This window comes from Phymastichus coffea, unplaced genomic scaffold (genome assembly GCF_024137745.1).
Source record: "Phymastichus coffea isolate CEN01 unplaced genomic scaffold, Cenicafe_Pcof_1.1 PCOF00047, whole genome shotgun sequence".
NCBI lineage: Eukaryota > Metazoa > Arthropoda > Insecta > Hymenoptera > Eulophidae > Phymastichus > Phymastichus coffea.
The window spans coordinates 215,712-242,453 of NW_026706858.1; the positions used below are offsets into that span (position 1 = coordinate 215,712).

General features: G+C 33.8%; 1 protein-coding gene across 1 annotated transcript in view; it reads right to left on the bottom strand.

Moving 5' to 3' along the window:
* LOC131664999 (Kv channel-interacting protein 1-like) overlaps window positions 1-26,742 on the bottom strand; it is a 38,661-nt gene that overhangs the window by 8,293 nt on the left and 3,626 nt on the right. The window contains exons 3-8 of the mRNA XM_058936564.1: window positions 21,774-22,210; window positions 17,254-17,353; window positions 14,373-14,726; window positions 12,926-13,117; window positions 11,692-11,765; window positions 9,337-9,555 (exon numbers count right to left, since the gene is read on the bottom strand). Of these exons, the coding sequence (XP_058792547.1) occupies window positions 9,337-9,555; window positions 11,692-11,765; window positions 12,926-13,117; window positions 14,373-14,726; window positions 17,254-17,350 (936 nt within the window). The 5' untranslated portion in view covers window positions 17,351-17,353; window positions 21,774-22,210. The remainder of the gene's footprint in view (window positions 1-9,336; window positions 9,556-11,691; window positions 11,766-12,925; window positions 13,118-14,372; window positions 14,727-17,253; window positions 17,354-21,773; window positions 22,211-26,742) is intronic.

Here is a 26,742-nt window from a genome sequence, read left to right on the forward strand (position 1 = left end):
AGATTAAAATGTGTTGAATCCGATAATAGCATTATTTTTCCCTAGGAAAATTTTGAGATATTTCGTCTTAAAATTACCATTTCGTGAGACGGAGTAAGAAAATTTTGGAAATTGATATTTTACTATATTTTAAGGAAATAATTGCATGGTAGAAAACTAACATTTTATAGATAAAAACTTAAGTGTTTAGATGGTATATTGCAAAGTATAGAAACCGTGGGGTTTTTTAAGTTATTAACGAAAACATTGCTTAAAAGTACCGAAAATCGATGCTGTGGCGCGGGACTTATTTACTAAATTGCTTGAGTAATTTTTTCTAATGAATATTAAAATCTTCAAATTGATATGTACAGGGTGATCCATTTTGATTGATGTGGTCGTTTATTTCCTTTAGGAAGCATGATAGCAAAAAATAATTCAGATAAAAGTTGTAGAACTCAGAGGGGGCCAACTGATGGTGACTTTAACGTGACCTTGAAATCGTTTTTTAAAATCATTTGAAGGTAAATTTTGTTTTTTTCAAATCGAAACTCCTATTTTTGATCTCGGATTCGGAAATTTTACATTTAAATAAAGTATCATATGTGGGATCCAGTCCATTCTACGAGGGTACATAGAGATAACCTTAATCTATTCTTGATCTTTTTACCAGATTAACGCAACAATCATAAAATTTAGTGGAAAAATTTTTAGTAAAAATTTTCTAACTTAAGACGGGGAATGTTTTCATGACCTTGTCTTTATCTTTAGTGATAATTTCAAAGCTTATGTAGTCATCTGTAATGAACATATGAAATATCGAATAAGTCATTTAATGTACTTTTTATAATAACACGATTAATAAATTGCCAAAGTGATGAGTAGAACAAAACGATATTTGAATTTGAGGAGTCGATTTCAGTTTCTATTAACATACGATTTTTTATATACGACAATAATGTGAAATCGTTTATTAAACAAATTTTTTTTTACGAGCAAGCTTATTTCTCATAAAAGTATATTGTGTACACCGTACATTATGTAACCGTTTTTGATACGGGTGACTACACTCCAGCCGAAATTGTTGATATGATGTTGATTCTGGCAGAATGTCATGGCAAATATGACGCAGCTACTAGACTTTATGCACAGAGATACCGACGTAAACGTCACCTAATTGCTAATATCATTCGGACCCTGAAAATAGGAGCATGAAATGGTCATTTGCGTCACCAACGACGACACGATGAGTATGATGCAAATGACGATCGTGTCTTGGTAATATTAGCACTTGTTCACATGAATCCTCACATAAGCTCGCATCAAATAGTCAGAGGGAGAGAGAGGGAGAGAGTGGCATTACCAAGAAAACGATTCTAAGAATTTTACGAGCAATGAAATATCATCTCATATCATATTTCTTTAACTTAAGCTTTCCCACGCAATGATTTGTTAGAACGTACTCATTTTCGTTAATGTGCATTATAAATGCTTAAGTTGAATCTAAACTTTTTTCAATTTGTTCTTTTTCCTGATGAAGCAACATTTAAAAGTAATGGAAGTTTGGGGTGACTCGTAAGGCTATTTCTGCTTATTTCTGCTATATGTATTTATATACTAAATATCATACATAGTTTTTTAAGGGACTGTATTCGCAATAGTACATTATTTTTCTAAATAGAGAGTAGTTACATTCTTAAGTTGCACTTTTTTACATAATCTAGTATTCGTTTGCAAGCTTCAATGTGCGGTTCCGCAATAAACATTTCTACACATAAAAGACGATGAAAACATAGTTTAGCTAATTTTTTGTATAGTGTGTGTCTTTGCTTATCAAATAATTCACATTACCATAGAGCATGATTGATATTTTCGTCTTCTTTTCCGCAAACACATTTGGATGAGTTAACTACATTGATTTTTTTAATGATTCTGCCATATGTTAATGGTTTGTTCTCACTCGATTTATAGAAACTATTAGCTCTCGAGATAGTTTGATGCCATGAAATCAAGGCTTGATTATTTCATTAAAATTTTTTGGCAATATTGTTTTCCTATTGATTTTCCTAATTCAAGGATAGTGGCATTTGTTTTTTCAAGAACCTTTTTTAAGGGCTTCAGATATATCAGTGAAAGGATCTTTTAATATGTTTATGTATGCTTTGTCAGTGGCTCTTCTCGCTAGTTTATCAGCATTTTTGTTTTCCTCAATTCCGACGTGAGAAGGTAACCAAAAGAAATAACCGATAAAGTTAGAGTTATTGTCTTTAAATAATTCATATTTTTGCTTTATGAGAAGTATATAAGGATTTGTATTACATTTATCATCTCTAGACTCGAGACATTGAAGAGCACTCAAGAATTCAATGAATATAAAAACATTCTGATCGTCATAATGGAGCACGATATCCATTGCTGAATGGAGGGCAATACATTCACCTGTAAAGACGGATGCATGGTTGATGACGCTTTTGTAAGTTTCGATATTGAGAGAAGGCACCACACATGCTGTTTCTACATATTTGTTTTACTGATTTGCTACTGTCGGTATATACATTCAAGGAGTTATAGATTTTAAAAATTTTCGCAGAGCGCTATTTGGATCTTTTTCTTGTTTCAATTGATCTAGAGTTTTGTTAAATGGGATAGAAATCGTATTCCTACTATAGCCGTAGCTATAAGTGACACAGTTATTTGGCTGTTCTATGTGGAAAACTGCCATTATTACTATTATTATTATTATTATTATTATTATTATTATTATTATTATTATTATTATTATTATTGGTATTATTATTAGTATTATTATTATTATTATTACTATTATTATCACCTCACTATTATGAAAACCGTCACTGGTTTCGATCAGTTGATCACTAAAATCGCTAGAGTATCAATGTTTGGTATAGAATTGTGAATGGTTATTTGGTTTGATCTTACGTCTTTGATGACAATGTAAGTGAACAACATTTTTTAAATTATTCGCGATCAGTTACCTGGGCTAATAGAAGATGTAGATATAGTTACTCGACAGATAATGTGGATACAAATAGATAGAACACCTTCACATTACGCACGCATAGTAAGGAATTTCCTTAATTAAGAATATATACTGATATATGGATTGTACGTGCGGAACCATTCGCATGGCCAGTTCGTTCCCCCGATTTGAAATCATCTAATTTTTATTTGCGAGGATTCTAAATAATTTAGTTTAGCAAGAACATACAACCACAAGAAAAAACATGATTGAGAGAATTAAAGCAGCCTGTGCTGCCACACCTAGAAATATTTTATTGATTACAGTGGGATAATTTGAAAAAAGATTTGTGCGTTGCAGTTCATTGAGGAAATTTTGAGTACTTGTTAAATAGTTAATTATAATAATTATAAAAATAGTTATGTTATTATTATGATAATTATAAAAATGATATTTTTTGTACTGTCGTAGTTAATTTCGTAATGAGTTATAATTTGTTTCTAAGACATATGTATTTAAGTTTATCGTGCCAATAAAACAATGAATTGTTGAAAAAAAATTTTTTATGTTTTTTTTTCATTCCGAAATCTTTATCATTATTCATGACCCAGATGGGTCTATTAAATCCAACCCAACTTAACTCTACACGTGATTTTTTTGTGTAAGTGAAATTTTCTGTACATTTCAGATGCGGATACAATAATACGAGTTCCTGTTTGAAAAAAAATAATTTGACGTTGACATGACCTTGAAATGATTGAAATAATCACTAAAAAAATCAAAGGCAAGGTCATGAAAATTTTAGCTAAAAAATGTTCCGCTAAACTTTATGCTTGTTGGGTTATTCATATAAAAAGATCAAGAAGTGATTAAGATGACCTCTGCGTAACCTTCATAGGGTAGACTGGGCTCCACATATTATACCTTATCTGAATGTAATGCTCTATCTGAATCCGAGATAAAAAATAAGGGTTCCTATTTGAAAAAATAAAGTTGACCTTTTCTGAGACCTACAACTTTTATCTGAACTATTTTTTGCTATCATGCTTCCGGAAGGAAATAATTTATCCCATCGATTAAAATGGACCACCCTGTGTATATTTGAGAGAATTTTGTCTAAATAAATCAAACTACTTATCGGACTAAAAACTAGTGGTTATGAAAAATACCTCTAATGTATTGTTGAAAAATTTTAAAATAATGAATCGAATAAAAATTTAAATAGAAGTCTATTGTTGCAATTGGCAATAACTGTAAGGATCAAAGAACCAATTTTTAGGGCTTACCGTTAGAGAAAATATTTTCAAAGATAAAGTTTATAAATTAGATCTCTATAAAGTTTATAAACATCAAAATATAAAGTTTTTTCTTATAACTTTGGATGCTTCAATATCATCGTTGTAATGTTTTCTTATAGGAATTGTATTTTTTTTGCTCTCTGTGCGATTTTTTCAAAACAATCGCATAAGTTCTCATTTTATGTTCTCAATGCTACATATCACTTACAATTAAATTTTATTTGCGCCACGTAGTTGTAGTTAAAAATTTATTGTCAACGAATTCTTTATATAATTTATTTTAAAGAAAAATCAAAATTTTATGACAGGGAGAGCACAAAGAAATTAATATAAATAAGCTTGTTTGATACTCCGTGTGGAAGTACGTCCTTTCCGTACGCTCGGCCAAAAATGTGCATTCAAAATAGTATATTATGATTACTTATTAATAAATTATCTATAAAAAAGTCTATTTTTTATAGATAATTTATTAAGGAACAACTTTTATCTTAAGCTTTTTTTTGCTTAAATTATTATTTTTCAAACTGCGGAGCTAAATATGAAAAAATAAGACTAAAATACTACACAATTCGATGCTCAAACGACCATTTTCGTGTGACTGCAAAATATTTTTTTCTTGTAAATATAGGCTGAAAAATAAAACACAGGTAACGAATAAAACAAAAATAAAACAAAAATGGACGATTCAACCACCATCCTAGTTTTTATCGGTTTAAGATTTTAAGATTATGATTATGTTTTTAATTTAATTATATTATTTTAATTAGTTTTATTGATTAAGTTATGTATAACACATTTGATATAGATCTTTGCTTATTATGAGTACTTCATAAATACTTGGTTGAAAGGTATTATATCGAAATAGTACATTTCGATAATAGTGTGAGAAAGTGATTTGAGCCTCGTATGAACCTCGTCGCTCGAGCAAAGTGAGAGTGAAGAGGTTACACGAAGATAAAATTATTTTATCGTACATGTACTTTACTTCATTTTTTGATACCACGAAATTTGAAGCTCGCTTGCTTTCCCGAGTGTGTAACTAGAACCCTTTCACATGTGTGGAGTGTCGAAAAATATCTAATGACATTTCATCATCGCACGGGCGTTTTTGCCCGAAATTTATTTTTCGCTCTTGTATCTTTGTCTGTTATTTTGGTGTAATTAGTAATATTTGCGTCATTATTTTTCTCATTTTTATTATACTTCACCTAGTATTGAATTATTGGAATAGCATTGAATTGAAGCTATATACGTTAATCTTAAATTTGTTGGTTGTTTAATTTTAAGCGCATTATTTTAATACCTAAATTATTACCAGAAATTAAATACGTTGATGACGGTGTTTGCGATATTTTTTATTGGCAAATTGAGATCTTCGAAGCCAAGCAAAAAATTTGATCCAAAAATGAGCCAATGACAATACGAAAAACTAAAATGTAGGTTATGGTCCCAGGAGTGAAAGATTACGATTGACTAGCACTCGGCTCCTGAAGTCAAATAGTGAGGGATCAAGCAATAGTATCAGAAAAAGAATCGATCGAGAAATATTCAAATATCGAATTCAACAATTATAGAAGAAATATTGATAGATTCTATCAAGAACATTTACAGGCTAAACTGCTGATACGTATTGGCTAAAAAATTTTTCGGGAGTTTAACTTTGATTCGAAATGGAGCCTGATGTAGTCGAAATCATATGCACAGCTGACGCATGTTTAGAAACGACGTGTTCATGAACGCGTTGATAAATGTTTGGTTTTAAGAAATAAGCTAGAATCAAGAACGAGTAAATCTATTAATGAAAATTAGTTGCAAAAGTTTATAAATGTACTGATTTCGCGAATATGAGTTACAGTAGATAGATTTTTGAATGAGCTCCAGCTGTTGCTTTCGGATGGCACGCGATAAGAGATGGGCAGAGCTGGAGGGCGAATGAAGAGGGGATGAAACGTGGCTGTGAGCTGCCCGGGAATCTTCTTAGCGGTGCGTGAGAGAGCTGTGGATGGTGGTATATGTGTATGTGTGAGAGAGAGGGGTGAGCAAAGGGAGCGGCCAGTGGCGGGAGACAATGCTACCGATCGATAATGCTACTTTCCTTCTCTCTCTCTCTCTCTCTCTCTCTCTCTCTCTCTCTCTCTCTCTCTCTCTCTCTCTCATACACACGCGCTTACATACACTCTTTCATTCGCGCGTGCACCAGGCAGCATACTCGTCACAGCTGACCGTATCTTATAAATATCCGATCTGCATATCTAGTAAACAATAATAAAAAAACAACACGCAGCTGCTTGAAAGTCATAACTCCAGTCCAGTCTACTTTTATTGGCTTTGAGCTCTGCTTTCATCGCACCATAAATCATGTAACTTTATTATTTTTATAAAACTTGAAAAAAGGTCCGATTCTGTCAAAATCCAGCTCCGATAACCCCAAACACGTGCACGTACGCACGCACACACACACATGCAGGTAAAAAGTCTCGGAAAAATTATTTTTAAATTATCAACGTCAATTTTACTGAAACAACACACTTAATCTTAATATAACTGCTACCGCCTTAACTTGACAATATTTAATTAAACGGTGGAAACAGATTATGAACCCTCCCTTCGTTACTCGTTATCTTGTAACTTGTAATCCGAATTCAAGATTTTATTGCGCATTATATTTTATTACTACATATTCATTTTCAAACATATAATTTATTATTAATTACAACTAAATATATGCATTAAATTTGCAATTCTGAATTTTAATTTATTCAATGATCCATACGTTTTAAACTAATAATAATTGTTATTACTTCAACACTGAGAGAAATAACATCACAAACTTTATTAAAATTGTAGCTAAAACTATAATAAAACATAGTAAAAGAGTAACATTCTTGTTTTATAGGTAAATTTACTATGTTCCGTAGTAAAATTTTGAATAACAAAGTTTACTGAGGAACGTAATTAAATGTACTATCCGATATAGTAAAATTTATTAGCTACCTAAATAAATTTTACTGAAAAATTTTTAGAAAAATTATTTTATGCCATAAAAGATATTAATAGCAAATTATAACAAAATTTGCGTAATACAAAACAATTTTTACTGGTACAGATTTCAAATAAAAATATACTCAATTAACTATGTTATTACATTCTTTACTCAAAAATGACAATACTTAATTTACAGTAATAAATTGTTTGCTATCTAACCTAAGATTCACAATTGACCCTTAATTGTGTATATATGTAACATAACAGGCATATTATACATATGTGATTTTGCAAAACCACTTTCTTGTAAGCGGTGATAGTTTCATTTGCTCGCATATTAGAAATCGCCATCTACTCGTAGTTGCAATTAAGGTGCTAATGACTTTCAAATCAATTAGTCGTATATGGTATTTAATATATAACTATTTTTGATAGGAAATTGAAAAAACATTAATTTGCTAACAATTCTTTATTATTAATATAATTAAATTCATCAGCTAATAATTGCATACTTGTGATAAAACAGTCAAGAACGTCGTCCGCTTCGACTTTATCTTTAGTATGATTTTTCATGTTTCAAATAATAAGCTCATCTAAGTTAAAGTAATTAAAATGGTAGGATTATTTCTCTTAAGCTGTCACATGGATCAAAATTGTTTTGTTCGCTGTGATTATGTTAAAGTGTGTAAAAATTACAAACATGGCATTTATCGTTTTCACATTTCAAAATTTGATATGGATCTTTTGTGAGTATGTTCTATCGTTGTGAAAATTTGTTTTCTATTAGTTGTATACTAGATTATGTAGAGTAGAATTAGAGCAAAGGAAAGAGAGTGAGAGAGAATATTGAGCAACAATAAGATATATAGACTTAATATAGAACTTTAAGCGTAAATTTGTGATTAAGAATGGAAAATTTTATGAAAGCAGCTTTCAAATCAGTTGTTGCGTGATTAACGATTAATTTGATAAAATGTAGCTTAAGCTATTGCGCTTTCAACTAATAGTCTTTTTTCAGGTATGTAAGGCTGTTACAAAAATGTGTATACATATACCTAAATCATAAAGATATAACAGTGTGTGACACATACAAATAACAATGTAACAATGTTTCATTCTTGTGATTATTTAAAATGATCAAAAAAATTATAAGACCATTATTGCCTCTGGCGTTATTCCTACAGGGGTAAGTATTGCTTAATTTGCGTGTAAGATTATGCATAGATTTTATAATTTCTCATAATTGTGATGTTCTTTATGAATACAAAAGAAGCTCGATCAGTACCTGCCTAATTTACTCGTGCATTTTAGAGATCGTTGAAATATTTATGAATAAACATTCATTAAGAAACACGAAAAGCAATTTATTTTCTATGGTATTGGAACAACTAACTTATACATATATACTTTATCTGGAATAGCCAATACTTTAGCTGGAAGGAATTTCTGGTAAGTATTTTCAGAAGAGTAAAAGACGATGAGCCGAATGGTATATTCTAGTTTGAATATATTAAGTAGCTTAAATAGTACACGTTTGCTTGAAGGAAATTCAGTGAAACTGCAGATTTCGTGGTCGGAGCTGATTTAAAGCCTTTTGAAAGTTCTGTTATCTCTTTGATTATTTGATGGTAAGAGCAAAATGCCACAAGACCGCATGGCTGAAGCGCATCCGAAGTCGAAATCGAAATGTAGTCGGACATGTAAAATACATCGATGGGCGAACGAGAACTCGAAAAACAAAAACAAGTTGGATAGATTACAATAATGGTGAAACGTATGGTTAAAAGTTTGGCAGAACCTGGCAGAACAATGCTTATCGAGTACGAGTGTCGAGCTCGAACGTTGGGTAAAGAAGGAAGCCAGTAGCTTGGCACAGCGGCTCGTCTCTCTCACGCTCTCTCGCTCTTTTGCTACGCTATCTTAGCGTCTGGCTTTAATTAGTCAGTTTTTTGCGCAACAGATTCTTTGGGTCAAGAGCCAGCGAGCGAGGCTCCCGACTGGAGGGCACTTTTAGCGCGCTGATAACGAGAGTGAAAAAGTTAGTGCGGCGAATTTGGCAATGTGGGTCGAGTGGCGAATGTAAGTAAAGCCTACCTGAAACATTCGGTCGACTTTCTGACGTACGCCGTCATGGCTGTGACTGAGGTTTGGGTCGGCGAACTTGCCCATCAGCTCGTAGACGGCAGTGACGATGTCGGTCATCTCGTCGCGCGTGATGTAGCCGTCGCCGTTGATGTCGTACAGCGAGAACGTCCAGCGAAGCTTTTCGTCCATGGATCCGCGCGATAGTATGCTCAAGCCCACCACGAAGTCCTGCAAGCACGTCGCGCATCCACGCAAACCCACGTCACGTGAAGCTCACGTTGATGAGGTGTACGAGCAGCGTGCAATAGCCACACATCTACGTGTAGCGGATCGCGGACGATTCTCATGCAAAGCGGCCGACGGCTAATTAATCCATTTACATATCGTTAACATTATTTTTAGCTGTCGTCTCTCGGGCTCCGAATATGCAAATACAGTATCGTAGGGGCTTTACGATGCATGAACATTCAAATGACGAAGACCCGGCCGCTCCCGCGCGTCGATCCTCCCCTAACTTGCCTCGTTTCCTTGATAATCATTCGCGGCAAGAGTTTATACAACGAGGAGCTGCCGATCGAAGCTCTGCGCCAGCCACCCGTTTATGACGATACATCTCGCTGTTCCTCGGCTCCAGCTAGCCTGCCTCTCTGATTGCCAGTGGAAGTGAAATGGTTCGAGTGTGCTCGTCACGTCATTCATATGCATCTACGTTCGACCGTATGTGCATATGTATAAACATATATATAGAATAACGCGAGGTTTATTCGAGCTGCGGTATCGAGGTATCGAGAGGGTTTCGCCGCAGCCTAAATTGCTTCGAGGATGGAGCTAGTTGCGCAGTCAGCCGTGCACGGGCTAGGTGAGCGTCAAGTATGCGCGAGTTCGGCAAGGTCTTATATTGGTCAATTGAAGATCGCTCGAGGCTGCGCCACAAAGCTAGGACAGAGGGAGGGAGCTTGCAGCAGACGCTGATATATTATCGGTGACGGCGCGGGCGGCAAATCGAGGAACGAGCCCAAGGACGGGAAAGGCCATCCGCCAAGTGTGAATTTGTCGCGCGACGCCAGAGCCGATTGATAGCGCGCGCGGCAATGCGACAACAATTACTATCAAATCAGTTGGCAGCGGCTACTTATATATAAAATAATTAACAATCACACGAATACGTTAAGTTATCTTACAAGTACTTTTATTAAATTTACTAACAGCTTGACTATTTCGTTATTTTTTACATTTACTCCAAGCAACCAGCTTTACCAATATATTCAATCATTTCAAAGCTAACATTTTGTTTTGTAACAACATAGTGAATATGTATATCAAAATTATGCATAATTATGAAAAGATACTGTCGCTATAATCGAAAAATGATGCTTATTATTTACTTAGACTGCAGTGAGGAAGTGAAAAATTTAATAATTCACAATTATCCAAGCATCAGAAGTCATTGATATAATAAGGAAAGATCACTTGTTATCGAAATGAAAATTAATTTCTAGCGCGTTCGAATGGAGAAGGGCCTGGAACGATTGACTGGACGTAATAAAGCATGCTGTTTAATATTTGTTTGACGATGAAAAGCAAGCAAGAATAAAAATTGAAGTGCTGTGCACAAGTATGCGCGACATTTGTCGGTGATGTCAGCATTGAAAGACTCTATTTGTAAAGCTCGAACTTGCAGCTGTGACTCACAAACTAAGCCATTAGCTGACCATTGTTCCAGAGCAGTCTTTCCCGCTTGTCGCTTCCGCAAGCCAACGCGTTATAAAACTGTTTCACAGACTCCTACCACCGTGGTGGCTTCCTGTTTCCGCCCGTTGCTTCTTCACGCGAGAATCTCACTCCTTGGTGACTCTGTTCGCGGGCGCTGCTGAATCAATCGACGCGCGCACTTGTTCGATCCAGTCGAATCGCGTGCTTATTGATAATCGACGTGTCGAATGCGCATTCCGCAACAGCATGGGCACTGCCAGCGGAGACTCGTCGAGCATCAGCGCTTGAGACGCTGCAAAGCCAACGAAAGACGAGGCTTTGCTGGGAGTAGGCGCAAGAAAAATTGGCTACGCAATTGTCGTTGTATTGACGTCGCACAGCGTGCCCGCAGGTGCGCGAATCGACGTAGCGACGCGCAGCGATGAGAGAAAGAACGAGGGACGACGCGTCGTGCGAACGAGCAGCGAGGCCGCGGCAGAGCTCGCTCGATGCACCACGCCGATGACGGCAACGCGGAAACGCAGCGCGAGCGAGTCTACTGTGGCGATGTCGACGCAGAAGCTCCTTGAAAATGGAATGCAGAAGCAGCTAGGTGCTCGTGCTCTGCGGGTGACAGCGAGCTGTGCCAATTGATAAACGACGAGCACTCACCTCGAAGCTCAGGATTCCGCTGTGGTCTTGATCGAGCGTGTTGAACACGTAGTGCGCGTACTGGCTGCTATTGGCTGTAACACGCACACAACATTTCCAATCGTTCAGTAGCCATCCTTGAATTACGCGTGCGGGGAAGCGGACGAGTGGAGGTGCTCGCGGCCACGAGTTTCATCGCAGCTTTACAATTTGTAGCGAACCCGGCCGCGGCCGACCAACTGAAATCCCATTAAAGCTCCGTAATAGTGCTAACAGTCGAGCGCACAGCTGCCAGCCCTTAGCGACCCTTATCTATGGCTCGCGGCATTTTTCTTGGCCTTGCTCCGTCATCTCCTTCTCACCCCCGCCCCCTTCGATTTTTTCCTCGGCTCTCTCTCTCTCTCTCCCCCACTTTCTTTCTGACTCGCTGACTTTCTTCGTTGTTTAATTCTCCTTCTTTCAGCAAAGTCGTAAAGCAACTTTATTTCTTCACTGGCTATAGCTGATCTAATAAAGGCAGACGAAAGCTCCCGGTCAGCTTCTACGTGCATTTTAGCTTGCATTCAATTCATTTGTTGACCGAGCAGCTGAAGAAAACTTGAATAATCGTTCGCAAGTATTCAGTCGGTTAGGTAACTTATATAGCGTGCGACTATTTATTCGTGAAGCGCGAAAGAATCGAATCTGAAAAGAAAGTGCCATACCACGTCGACTATGCCTATAGGCGCTAGTTAATAGTATATTTCTTTATTTATCTCTTTGCTATTCGTCTGCTGTGTTCTTTAGTTCTCTTCCTCTCTCATTTTCCGTCTGTCCTTGTCCTATGGCACTGGCCCCGCACAATGCTATGCCATTGTCTTATTGTCCTTGAAATACTCTCCCGCTTACCCATCCACTCAGATCCACTCAGATATTGCGCAGTGAGTTCCGGGCCATAATTGGATAAACGTGGAGCAGATAAATAATCTTTACGAATATTGATGATATAATAAGTTCGAGAATGTCATCGATGACAATGATAAATACTTTGAGATGCACGTATGATGGCTTTGATGGAGGATGTAGATGTATGGAAATCGATTATTTGATCAAGTTAATGAGTTGAGTTAATGTCGCGTATCAACGTAAAGAATGGAAGCAACTCCGCATTATAATATATAAATAGACATAGCGAGGAAGAAGTTGAAGCCTCTTTGGCAGCCTCTGCCGGTTAGATCTAGAGATGATTGACGTGTAATAATCGAAAAGGACTAACCTCCTTGTGGAAAAAATTGGGAGTAGATGAGCTTGAAGGTGTCCTCGCGCACAACACCCGTCGGGCATTGGGCCTTGAAACCCCGGTAGATGCGCTTCATTTCAGCCTCATTGAAACGAGTCGCCCTGCATAAGCTCCTGAGTGAGTCCGGTCTGTAGCGCGGTATCTGCTCCTCTTCGTACTCCGAATCTGCTGACAGCCAATGGATTTTCGAGAATTAGCCGTTGCTTATAATATCCACAGAAATATTTGAAAAAGCAGTGCTGCTGTCGACAGGGCATTCGTTCTCCTTTGGCTGCAAAATTAATTCTTAATCAACCCTTTGTATCAATCATCATGAGGAGGACTTTTTCAAATTTTTTCGCCAAAAGAGGATCGACCACTCGGCTACTGTCTCCAATTCTAGATCTTCCTTGCACGCGCAATTTTTGAATCTAAATCTAGAAGGCAAATCGAGCTGTGAATATGTCACTGCAAGTGCACATGTCAGCCCCGAGGGATTGTTCTTTTGCCGAGTGATCGAGCTCCTGGGAACAGTGCATAATGGGAGGATAAAACTTGAGCTTGACATTGGAAAAACGGATTTTCCGAAAGCCCTCATTTGACCTCAACCGGTTTACGACGATCATTAATCATGAAAGCAAATGAATAAGAACTTGTTCGTTTTGACAAAATAAATGTCTCTGCAAGCGGTTATTAATGGTTGCTGACGGCCACTCGATTGACCGCGAGTACTAGTATATATTACCACCGCGTACATGCTCGAATAAGGTATGTGAGTGACTACCATTAGGGCTATGCCTATCCTTGGAAGAGCGAAAGAGATGGTTATTACCTAGACGGTTATCATTCTGAGACCCATGTATGCGAGTGCAAATCTGAGCCTTTGAGCCTTATTGAGCCACATCGTCGAGAGACGATCTGGCATATCCTATAGTTATTGTATATCATTTCACGTGCTATAGTCTTGCCAATGTATTCCCGTCCTTGATATGTAGTATATTATCATTGTATATCAATAAGGATTATTTACAGATTAGTTACCGAATCAACGAATCGACAATTCGGTTTCCCTCATACGAATTCTCAAGGAAAAATACGAGTGCAACAACAAAATATCACAGGCGCCATAAGTATGTGGGGTCTTGATTATAAAACTTGACTATGGGTACGTAAGTACTATTCATTCACGTGTTTAATCAAGTTAGAGATTATCTTAACTTGGAGAGATAGTTCCCTTCTTACATGAAAACGAAGTAAATGCCTACTATAAGGCAGGTACTACTTAAGTAAATCGTAATGCCGGTGTATCGACTACAGTGCTTTCCGACAGTTGGGATGCTAGTAAAAACGAAGATAAAATATCAAGCAGCGGATTTAATACCAGATAACGAAAATTAATTCATTTAGTTCTGTTATAAATTATAAAAAGACTAGACTGGCTCACCGAGAGAAAATTTGACACCAGTCCAGGCCTGCCGTACGTAGGTGATAAGCCGCCTGAGCAGTGGCTTAGGTGGGCGTCGTTTCATTTCCTCCTCTTCTTGGGCGGCTTGTTCCTCCAGGAAGCCAGGCGGTGGGCCGACCCCGGTGAGGGTGCCCGCCTGGTTGCGTTCGCCCAAAATGTTGACCACCTCTCGCAGGCCCGCTGCCACGGGTAGCTGCTGCTGTTGCTGCTGCTGCAGATGATTCGTACCACTGCTGGCAGGTCCACCACCCACGCAACCAAGCAGGCCTTGGCTCTGGACCCGCCCACGGTTCGCCCGGCCTCGACCCCCACGACTCCATGATCCACCACCACCTGCTTTTCAGTCCGCAACAATAGTAGTCACGTTGATTAGTTTCTCTGTCTGTCTGTCTGTCTGTCTGTCTCTCTCTCCGTCTCTCTCTCTCTCTCTCTCTCTCTCTCTCTCTGTCACTCTCCAATTGTGCCTTAGCTCTGAGCCAAAGCCCCATTTTGATACTCTTAGCATTAAATTGAGTATCTTATACGTAAAAGAAATTTGAATTAGTAATCTAGCGCATTTTAAACATGCATGCATCTCCCCCTTCCACTTTTCAATTAAAACAACTAAAGCTAAGCTTAAAATATTAAGCAACGATCGTTTGCTTTCAAAATCCTTTTTCCTCAAGCATATCGTTATATATTATTGTACAGTCATTATGAGCTTTATGCTATGTAAGTTCATTATTTAGAAAAAAAAATCTCGTTTGAAATATATTTCTATTACTAACTTCAGACAATCTATATACACACAGGCGTGCGTTTAGCAAAATTAAGAAATACTACGTGCTAATGTAAAGAGGTACAAGCAAAACACGGAGCAAAGTGTTTTCTTGACGTGCAAAATGAATTATGGCTTTTCTTTTCGATGATATTACTATTACCACTGAGAGGAGAACTAATTTTATCATAGTAGAGGTTCATAAAATTTGTTTTCCTACAATTCATACAAATTAGCAAGTGTTAATGAAAGTCTTTGAGGAATTTACATGAACAGCATTGCCATAGTGATTGATACACCTTTCAGCATTAAACCAGTTCAAAATATAAAACAACGAGTTTAAAATATGATTCCTGACAATTTCTCAAACGTAACAGATGTAACAACTGTACTCTTTTTAACTCGGAAACTTGAAATTTTCAATAAAATTTTTACATCTTTTAAAATGGATATTTGAAAACAATGTTTACTTAAACGATCTATCAAAATTGTTCCATTTCTACTCTCGCAAAATCACAAAAATTGTCAATTTACACCTCAAACAGCACCATCACAACGATTAATAAACATTTTAATACGATTACATGAAATTTTCAGTAGTAACTTCATGTTGACGAAACGACGATTATTATTTTATTCCTTAACCATCTCAGTTTGTAAGAATTTAGAATAGAAATTATGACGGTTTCTTAAACGAGGCCACCACAACGATTGATTGACTATATTCACGCGTCACACACATACCTGGACGTATCACGAAAAAGCTTTATATTTAGGATTTACATGATATCTAATACAAAGAAACATCAAAAAGCGAACATGAAAATTTTCACAAAACCAAAGCTTTCTCTTTAAGGAAGCAATATTCTACTGAAGTCATAATACCTTTTTTAGGACTTACACAGTTGATGTAGAGTTGGCAATTTAAGTTCTCAGAAAAGATCTTCTGAACAAACATTACATTACATCGGACTCTCTTAAACTGTTTTAAACTTTCGACTATTGTTGAGAATTTATACATTCAAAAAATCTAAAATCTGGCTAAGATGTTAGCTAATCTGTTTTTAGCGCTAAGAAAAATAAACAAGATTATTCGAAATTAAATAGAGTAAAAGCGCATGTCCTTTATCAGTCTCGAGAAAGTCACCACGGGGATAGAAAAAATCTCTAAATGTTTTACAGTTAATTTAAAATAAGGTAATTGGACCCAATGTAGGACTAGAAAATATAAAACTCTATCGATCGATATTATATACCCAATATTGATGAAGTATGTACGGGGTACGATGTTCGTTCGGTAACATTACAATCTGCCTTTTCTCTCGGGTAAATATTGTGATTTAAGCTATTCTAAAATAATTAAACACAAAATTGTAATATATTATGTGATCGTCTTTCTCTTTAGAAAAGTACACATTAGACAATTCTTAGCTAGTAAGTAGTTGAAGGATGATCAATATGAGACTACATAAAAAATTAGTAAAGTGGTTCCATCTTGACTCCATCTACGTCATTCATATTCATCGTTGTTTTACATTTTGAACCAATTAAAGACTTATTTACTGCATCTTTATTGATATGCTTGAGGATTTTTAAATGTGGCTTTGGCATTTTGTAATTCTCACTAATTTTCAACGATAAAAGGCTCAAATTTATTATCCAAACATTATTGGCTAATCGTTTATTCTTAGTAACAGTAAGATTCATTTGATCCTTTTGACTAATTACAGCGACAATATTATTTCTACGTACTCTCAAATGGAAGAATGAAAAACTGGTGAATGGTTTATGTGCAAGAAGAAGATGCTTTACATATGGATTTTGAAGCATAGTTATTAATACTGCCTTTCTAATCAAAATGCTTCATAAACTGCGTATACTAACTCTAGATTAAATTTTATATGTTAACCAAGAAAATAAATAGACATTAAGCGAACAATAAATAGATAAAAGAAAAAATAAATAGAAATGAAAGCGAAAAGAAATCTTTTGAAAAATTGTATAAGCCCTAGAAAATTTTATCGTTATGACTTTTTTTTAATTATATATATCATCCACGAGTTTTACTTTCACCCGATATAATGAGAAAACCTAATATTTTACCATTTGTCTTTTGAACAGCCTCGCAATGCCTTGGTCTCTTCACAATTGTACGTCTAAAAGGGTTCTTATGACCCTCTGCGTTGCTTGTATGCAACATGTACTTTAAAATATTAGCATATATGTTATACTTCAAAAATTTCTATATATAATTTTATAAATGATTTCATATATTTTATTGATTAAGCTAGAGATTTTAGAGTTTAAACTGACAATCACAGAAAATTGCCGCAATAATAATATTACAGTTTTAAGAATGCACTACAAGCAAATTTCTGTATGTCAATTTTTGCGTACTTTCTTAGCTATTATCTTCGAAAATTTAATCAAAGTCATGACTGGATTACCTCGATTGAGATATTAAATCATTTAATTCTTGAAAAGTTTGGCCAATTTATTAGCGGTAAGTTGTTTTTAAGATAGAACCTTTATAGAAAAACATAAATCAAGAAAAACTTTCCACGGATTATTTTGAAAAATATTGTATCTAACATGTTCGAGAAGAAGATTTTCTTCTCATGTATCTTTGTACCCTCGCTTTCCTCGGGCGTAAACCTCATACGGGACAACAATCTATTTTCCCGCACTAATTAGATAATATACTTATAAATTTATAATGTATTATAAATTTTGTTTAATGATATTATCACGAAAAAATTTTCTTTTATAATTATTTAATATCTGTTAATTTTTTTTCGCCTTGAATGTCAAGCAACTGATTGAGATTAGAATAATTATCAGAAACACAACTTAATTTTTCAATTAATCGCTTTTGACCTGTGTTGATATATGTGGACAGATATTGAATTTTTCTTTCCAACTAGTAGTAGTGTTCAAATGTGTAGACACACATTTTTATAAGAAAATATATCCACTAAACCATATATTCCTTTATATTTAAAATTTTTAGCATAAAAAAACAATGGATCCATGAAAAACAAAATTTTTTTATTTGTGCGTTCATGGTGCCGGTCAGAAGATGTTAACAAAGCATCAAGTTTTTATAAATTAAATGTAGTTAACAATTACATATAGCTAACAATAAGCAATGAAGATTAATCTAGCTAAAAATAAAAAACAATTGAACTCAGAGCTATACTGCTACCTTATTAATAAGTAAAAAATAATAATTAGTACTAAAACTCTAGGAATATAAATAAAAAAGTTACAGACGTAATTATATATTATAAATAATTGCTACATGAGCCATTCCAATTGTTTTCAAGAAAATAATTTAATAGACTGCTGATAGAAATAAGCTGAGGCAGTATAACAGGTGACCGGCTAATAAATAGTTTCCCATAAAAAAAATGTAAAGGAATTACATAGGTCTACAAAATTTCGAAAAATCCGAAACCAGAGGTCACACATAGTATAATCAGAGGAATTAGGCGAATAAAGTGGAATCCGGGCTTAGAAGTACTCTAATCTGATAAATTCAGATTAAGAGACAAAAAATGAAGCTTTGGTCTGTTAGTTCATTTCGGGAAAACTTTACTCATATATTATGTGTACACTTGAAACGTAAAGTTTCTACTTAATGAACAATATCTCTAGTTGTAATAATCGGTTTAAAAAATTAAGCAGTGCTTTCTAAAGTAGAAGATTTGCTCTTTCCAATGCTATTTCAAGATTTTTAATAGAATGAAAATTTACTATGTAAGGAAAGCTTAAAAACTGTGAAAAACAGTGTGTTTTTGCACTTTTAGATTATGATATTTTAAAAACCTAGGGTGATGGAGTAATTCTGAGTCTGGATTTGAAAATCAACACGCCAAATTCATTCGGATACTTTTATCTCTGATCTCTAGTTCTGAAAAATGTTGGCCTGTGTTAACTACCACTGCATCAGTTCAAAGTTTTACTCTGCGAGTTACGTGCTGGAATAGGCCTGCGAACAATTGTGCACGGTTTTCTTGTACACATAAACTATTGTGTACAATAATATGGCACAAATCAGTGAGTATCCATTCTTATGCAATGTTACTGTGCACAATAATTTGTGTGTATAATAAAACCGTGCAATTTGTCCGCACACCCTAGAGTATCGCTTCGTAAGCTATTTACCTTGATGTATAGAACGGAAACAGAAATTTGCTTCTAGCTCTATCAATTTGATTAATTTTATTAAATTCATATACATGAAAAAAAAATCCTTTCGAGTCATTTAAAAGATATGAAAATCTCTTAGATATTTTATGTAGTCAAGTTATTGTGTACAAATGTTTTTTCTTTGAATTCATATTACTTAAATAAAAAAAATTGTATGAATGAAAAATATTGACTGTTATCACACAAAAAAGTTATGAAACTACTGATAAAATTAGTTTATTTTACTAATAACTTAAGAGAGATGTAATATTTTAGTGTGAGATATTAATTATTGTTTATATCTATATATACAATCTTTGAACCTGGGAATAGTCGTATTTAACAATTCAAAATAAAATATCTTAACTATTCCTCATGCAATAGCACAAATTTTAAGTAAAATTCAATTTTTAGAGCAGAGTACCAGCTACACTATGGTATTCCCAGGTTTCATAAAATGGATTAAGGTAGTTCTATCACAGGAGGATTTCAAACTCGAGTATAAAGATTTTTCAAAGTTCTTTTTTATTTGTCAAAGTATGCGTAATCTGCATTTGTCGTAAGCAATAAGTTTTTTTCTAACATCCTTATTTTTCGAGATATTCAGGTGTGTTGATACTTTTGGAACACCCTGTATAATGCTAATAAATAATTTGTGTAAATGCAGGGTACATAATATTTTTAGAGAATTATATTTAATTAATTACAGTGGAAAAAATCAAGTGGCAAACAAAATTATAATAAATAAAATTGTAAAATAACAGATATATATAAATATATACTATTCTTTGAAAGACAAAATAACTAATTAATCTGTCTTCTCAAAAGTTTCTAATTTGTTGCAATAAGTAATATAAATACAATATATATAGTTATTTAAAGAATTTTTACTGTAGTTAAGAAGGGAATTCTCAAATAAAGTTTACTCAGTATTAAAAAATAGTTCACTAAATATGCAGTGTATTTTGTATTTATATAACTAAATTACAATTTGCATTGACAACAACGTATAAAAATGAGACTTGAGATAAACAGACGGGTGTTGGCGTTCTTTTTGCCAGAAGTTAGCAATATCGATATTGTATTTAATATCCGGGCAAAATATCTAAAAATGCTTATTACTTATGACATATACATATTTGACATATAATTCTTTACACATTCATTTTTTACATGTCCATTCAGAAAACTATATTACGAAATTATAATTGTCACAATAGTTATTACCTAACTTCCCAACAAACTGGTGCAACTGGTATATCCATTGCGTCAGCATTGATACGATTATAAAAAAACATTCTTCTTTGTGAACGTTACATAAGCGGGCGTTTTACTAACTCATTTCAAATTCGTTAAATAATTAATAATACTAAAAACTGCAATCTACAAGGTATATCAAGTAAGCTTATTAGAAAAGATTGCATATAACTTCAATTATTATTTGGAATGATCTATATGAAACTGTGCGCTCTTGTTTAAGAGCGTAGCATTTACGTTTTTCAATATGATCTTATTTATAAGATTTCTAATTTTTTGATTTCATGATAGAACTAGCTTTAGTTTCTATAGTGAAAAATATAATACAGTCTGAACTGGGGTCGTTGTCATAGAAGTAAGAGTTTTAAATGACTGTTGAACATTGAATTTGATTAATGTTATCAAATGGTATGTATTTCACGTGGTAAGTATAAACTATCGGACTGAAGATAAGTTGCGCTATAGCTTTGTAATTTGAAAAAATGTGGCACATTTTACTACCTTTAAAAGCCTTTAAAATTGTTGATTGAAATTGAATGGAGGAGAGGAAGGGGATATTGGTGAATGGTAACTGAAGTAAATGATTCTAAAATGTTTCGTAGAATGCAATATATGTACATGGTCGAATATTGACAAGACTGTCGTCCCTTAACTGACAAATCAATGAATGGATTTTGATGAAGGTATGTTTCACTAAGGATATTGATTAAAATTATATATACTATACAGTATAGGCTAGTATTTGTTGTATAGATCTCTCGAATCTATTGGACTCACTGCGACGGAGTTTGAATGTAGAGCCTGACGCGCCAGTTCCACCTGCCCATGACATCTTTATTTCTTTTAATTTAGAATTAGTAAATGAATGAACTGCCCTACACTCATAGGGCTTTTAGCTTGACAATCACGATTGACCGAATAGCTTGCGCGTTCCCGTTCCTAGTTATTCCATTCTCAGCTCAGAGTCGAGCTGACGTAACACTGCCCCAGATCAGACTGCACTGCAGGATAAATGATCACAACAAGAAGAAACCAGTACAATATCAAAAAAGCAACGTTGATAAATGCAGTTGCAGAAAGAAGTTTTACAAAACTAAAATAAATAGATAAGTAAATATACGGATAATGAAGAATGACAAAGAATTAAAAAGAGAATGCAGAAAATAGCGTATTACCTTGGCGTTTTTTATAAGAAGGGAGCCCCACTACGGGGCCGCAGCCCCCTGCACTCCCCGCGACCGAGGAGCTGATGGTGAATAGGCAGAAGGAGGCACGCTCCGTCCGCAAACCAAGTATCAGCAAAGTATATATCGCGACTCAACCTACAGCGCTTTTACCATTTTCGGCCTTCGGAAGGGTTTTCTCCGCTCATTTTCTTTTCTTGCTTTTAGATTTTCATAATAATTATTATAGAATCGCTATTTTTGGGAATTCTTTATCTACTTTACTTATTCTTCCAGCGAGTGGCTTTTACTTTTTATTAAAAAACTATTTTTTAATCTATACAAATTCTGCTGATTCTTCAGTCGATGATGAGGTTTTTTTGAAAAAGGCATGTTTTCTTGTTGCCTCTTTTTGGCGTTCGAGCATAAATATTCTAGCTTTGCAGATTCTGAAACAAATGCATAGTCATATGAAAACTTCGTTTGTTTAATCATACAATTTGCGAAAATACGATATATATATTCAATAAATTAAGTACAGTAAATATGAAAGTGTTGCTCCGATTATTTTTTTGAGTTGTTTCTATAAAGAACTATACAAGCTCTTGTGTTTTTTTCTTTTTATTTATTTATTTATTTTTAACTAAACAAGCTGATTGTGCTTGTACTCCGAATTTTGCAACGAAGTAAGCATGTAGTACTATTATTAGATGAACTCTCTATGACTGTAAATAAAATTGTGCGTGTAAAACCCTTACATGAAAAACAAAAACAGTCAGTTATCTGAGATGAGCAAATAATACTGTAGAGTTAATAGTTTTTCGAAAATTTGTTAATTTATAGGCAACATTACTTCATATTATTTTTTTATGCATAATTATTATTACATAAATGTCCAAAATATATTCTGCGTAGATATTGTTTTCAAAGCTAATAGATTTCAATATTAGATTTTTCTTTTTGGGTTCATCTTTATTTGTTTCTTTATAGTTTTATTTGAGTATCTTCAATACAGTAATAGCTCTTGTAACAGTGTCACAACAAAATTACTCTCATTATTATGCTGCATATATACATATATCTGTTTACGTTTGTTGACTCGAGAATAATTGCCTTTTTAACCTCATAATCTATTAACTTATGAGATATATAATTATTATGACGGTATAAGTTTATTGTGTGCAATCATATACTACACCAGCGAAATGTCATCTTTTATAAGTGATTGTTTTCGTTTTGCATTTATGAGTTTACTCTCATAACATTGAAAAAATTTAAGTATTAAATTTATACTATAAATGAGAATAATGATCAAAAGTCAAAATCGATATTCGTAAAAATTGATATTTTTGTCTAATATGAATTTATTGTGTTATGATAAATAAATATTTACTTAATTTGTTATTTTTAATAATGAACTAGGTTAGGCTGTCATTAATCTCGCAATACAGATCGCTATTTTTATATACATTTCATAATCAACCAATCTGAGGCCAAGACCTAAAGTAAGTATTAAAGGCAATAAATCCATGCATTTTTTTATTTAAATGCATAATTTGGTTTCAGGTAATTATATTTATAGAGTAATTATAATTAATTAAGAACAATTAATCCGGAGTATGAGTAGATTTATATAATTTATAAATAAATATTTTTCAACGAAATCAATTTTCTAACGCTGAATAATCTGAAAAGTAATACATTTGTTTACGAAACTCGAATCTTCAATAGAAAGAGCTTGTGAAATTTTTTCATAAGCTCTTTCACTAAGTTCGCTAAAGAACAACTATAATTCCTACGTTTCTTGAGAAAATTTTTTATTTTATTGACAATTTGTTTTGGACTGAAGCGAAAGAAAAATAAAAAATTGTTTTCAATACTCTACGAGAAAGTAAGTAGGTTGACTGAAAGCTTTTAAACGTGCTTTATCGTAACGAAATGAGGGGCAGGTTTTGGCATTAAGTGATGTTATAAATAGAATGAACTCATTTAGCTCGTTGGTTATTTACACCAGAATAAATTTTATTTGAACAATCTAAAATATAAATTTTTCTGGTTATTTAATATCTAACCACTATTAATACTATGGAGAATTTGCGCAAGCTATACGACTGTCCTTTGAAATAGTGTATTGTATCATAGAGGGACTAAACGGTTTATTAGCGCACAGTAAAAATTATGCTTATGCTCCATTTGAACGTTAATTTGAAACCTGAGCATCCTATACTATTTTAAACTATTCAAAATATCACCGATTATAGCATTTGCATTGGAATGTGCAAAATTGATGACAATTTATTTCAATGGCAGATATTTACGAGAGTATTTTTATGCATACGACTTGAGCGAGTATCAAATAATAAATAAATAACAATCTGTACACCACTTGTATTAGAATTCTATAATCAAGATAATTATTCAAACTGCTTCTGCATTTGAATTGAGGCCTAAAAAATCGTTTAATATGCTTTTAATAGTATGTTATGACACTTGTGCAGTATGACACAATAGTGGGATGCCTAAGTCATAAGTATTGTACAGTGTTTTGCGTAGTACTGTTGAACTGAATTAGCACTTACTACAGTCCATTCATTAGTCACTTAAGATAGGTGATTTTCGTGAACCATGTACGATCAGTCGTGATTTCCTATACTGACTGAAAACATGCATTGTTCTAAAATAAGTAAAAACTAAAATAAAATTTAGCTTAGGTTTTAACAAGGATTTTTTATTTTTTATATAAAATAAATGTATAATTCTAGACTTCATATAACAATATAATTTAAATTATTTTTTTGTGTAAAAATTAATCCCACATTAATAAGCAATTTTTATAGAATGTTAGTTGCTTATTTTTTATTTACTTAACAATAATCTGCTAGTCAACTGGTATTATCTACACAGCCTGCAGAAAAGGAATTTTCTCTTGTTTGTAGGAATCATGTAACGGAGTTGTGAAAAATGATTCAATATTTAGTTGCAATTCAATAAATATTTATGCATATTTAATATGTCCTTTTATAAAGCATTATATAAAATGAATAACATTAAAAAATTGCTATATTATTAAATAGTGATGACTCGGTATCTATATGATAAATGAACCCGGTGGTACAATACATACCACTTTAATTATACAGATCTGCATGGTTTTGCTGTTGGTCAACTGAAGGTTATTTTCAAAGTAATTTTTTGCGTGGAATCCAAATCTAGAGTCAGAATTTGTCAATCACGCCAGGTTTTTTAAATATCCTAATCTAAAGGGACAAAAATAACGGTTTTTTTTTTTGGTGTATTTGAAGTCTCGTAATATCGCGGAAATTTTTTTTTTGAAAATGGGAAAAACCATCTGAAAGGTCTACTCTTAACCTTTAAAATTTAATTTATGATTTTAGATAATCATTCCAGAATGAAGCCTATCGTTTGAAAACAAATAGATTTGCAATTATGTGTCTATCTAAAAAAATGCAAACAAAAGTAAAATGTTACTCAATCTTTTTTTAATACGAAAAATGTTACATTATTAGATACTAGCTTGAGTCAACAAAAAAATTTACATCTTCGATTTTTGAAAATTTCCGGACATTATTTAATTTCAGATTTTACGAGTTACGTACTTTTCTTGTTTTCCGAAAATCGTTTTTGAAGTCCTATGTAAAAACCAAAAAAAGTTATTTTTCAAAACGAACTTTTCAAAAATCTCACTATTGATTGAAAGAAATTTCGGATGTCGCTCACAGTTATATAAGTTATTTTTCTACCGAACCGCTACGTGCCATTTTTCTTCACTTGGAAGCTACGGCTTCTACTCAGGAAAATAAATGCCATTCCTGTCCACTTGAAAATTCCATATGAATATGTATAGACTGATGTTATGTTTTAGGTGATTTTGATATAGATTTCTTGCAGTAAATAGTTTTATAAACTTCCAACTTATATGTCTTAACTGGAAATGAACGTACAACGCTTCGCATAGACTAATGTTTAATTTTTATAAATGTCTTTTGGTTTACTTATTTGTCGTAGGCACAAAGATAATTTTTTTAGTTTAACAGGGTAAGCTGGGAGTGAAAATATCTTTTATCTTAAACCATTTTATGAAAAACGGTATATAAAAATTTGGATGACAGTATCCGATCTTTCCAAAGACGTTTGAAATTATCTATTAAATAAATTTTTCACGAGAGATTCCGCACAACTATAAGCATACTTTTATCTAAAGGGTGTCTCATTTTAACTTGGGTAGCAGAATAACTTGAAACTTTACAAAGTATTCAAAAAATGTTTTAGATAAAATTTGTGTGATTTAGAGGAGGTCGATGATCTTAAATTTGACTTTAAACTTAATTTTCCAGGACATTTCAAGGTCAACGTTTTTTTTTAATAGGATTCCTTATTTTCAACCACAGATTACATAAGAGCGAAAGATTCGTCATTCAGATAAGGAATCATCTGTGGAGCGGAGATCACATCAAGGTTATGTGAACCTCAAACTTAATTTCTTTTTCTTTTTTACCAAATGATCCGTTCTTGGTAGCATATATAAAAAATGTTTTGGATAACATCTGCTGAGCTTTGATGACTGCTTGTAACTTTGAACTTGATTTTTAAGGTCCTTTCAGGTTCAACTTTGTTTTTTTTCTATGTGAATCTCATTTTTTATCCCGGATTTGGAAAGAACTGGAAATTTTACAGATGAGCTTTTATGCTGTGATTAAAGTAATTTCTTCTACATTGTCCTAACATGTGTTGAACTGTTTGTTGGCCTACACTGACCTAAGCAGTCAAGGGACCTAACTCATAACTGGCTCCATAACTCAGTAACGAGAGCTCCTATCACTTACACAACGTAAAAGTCTTGCCCGCGGCTACTTGAATTTAGCTCTTTTAAGCCTTTCCACCAGATACTAGGTTTTTATAGCCCCTAGGGTAGGCTCGTGTGTGCGTGTGCGTGCATACGCGCGCGAGTATGTGTGTATAA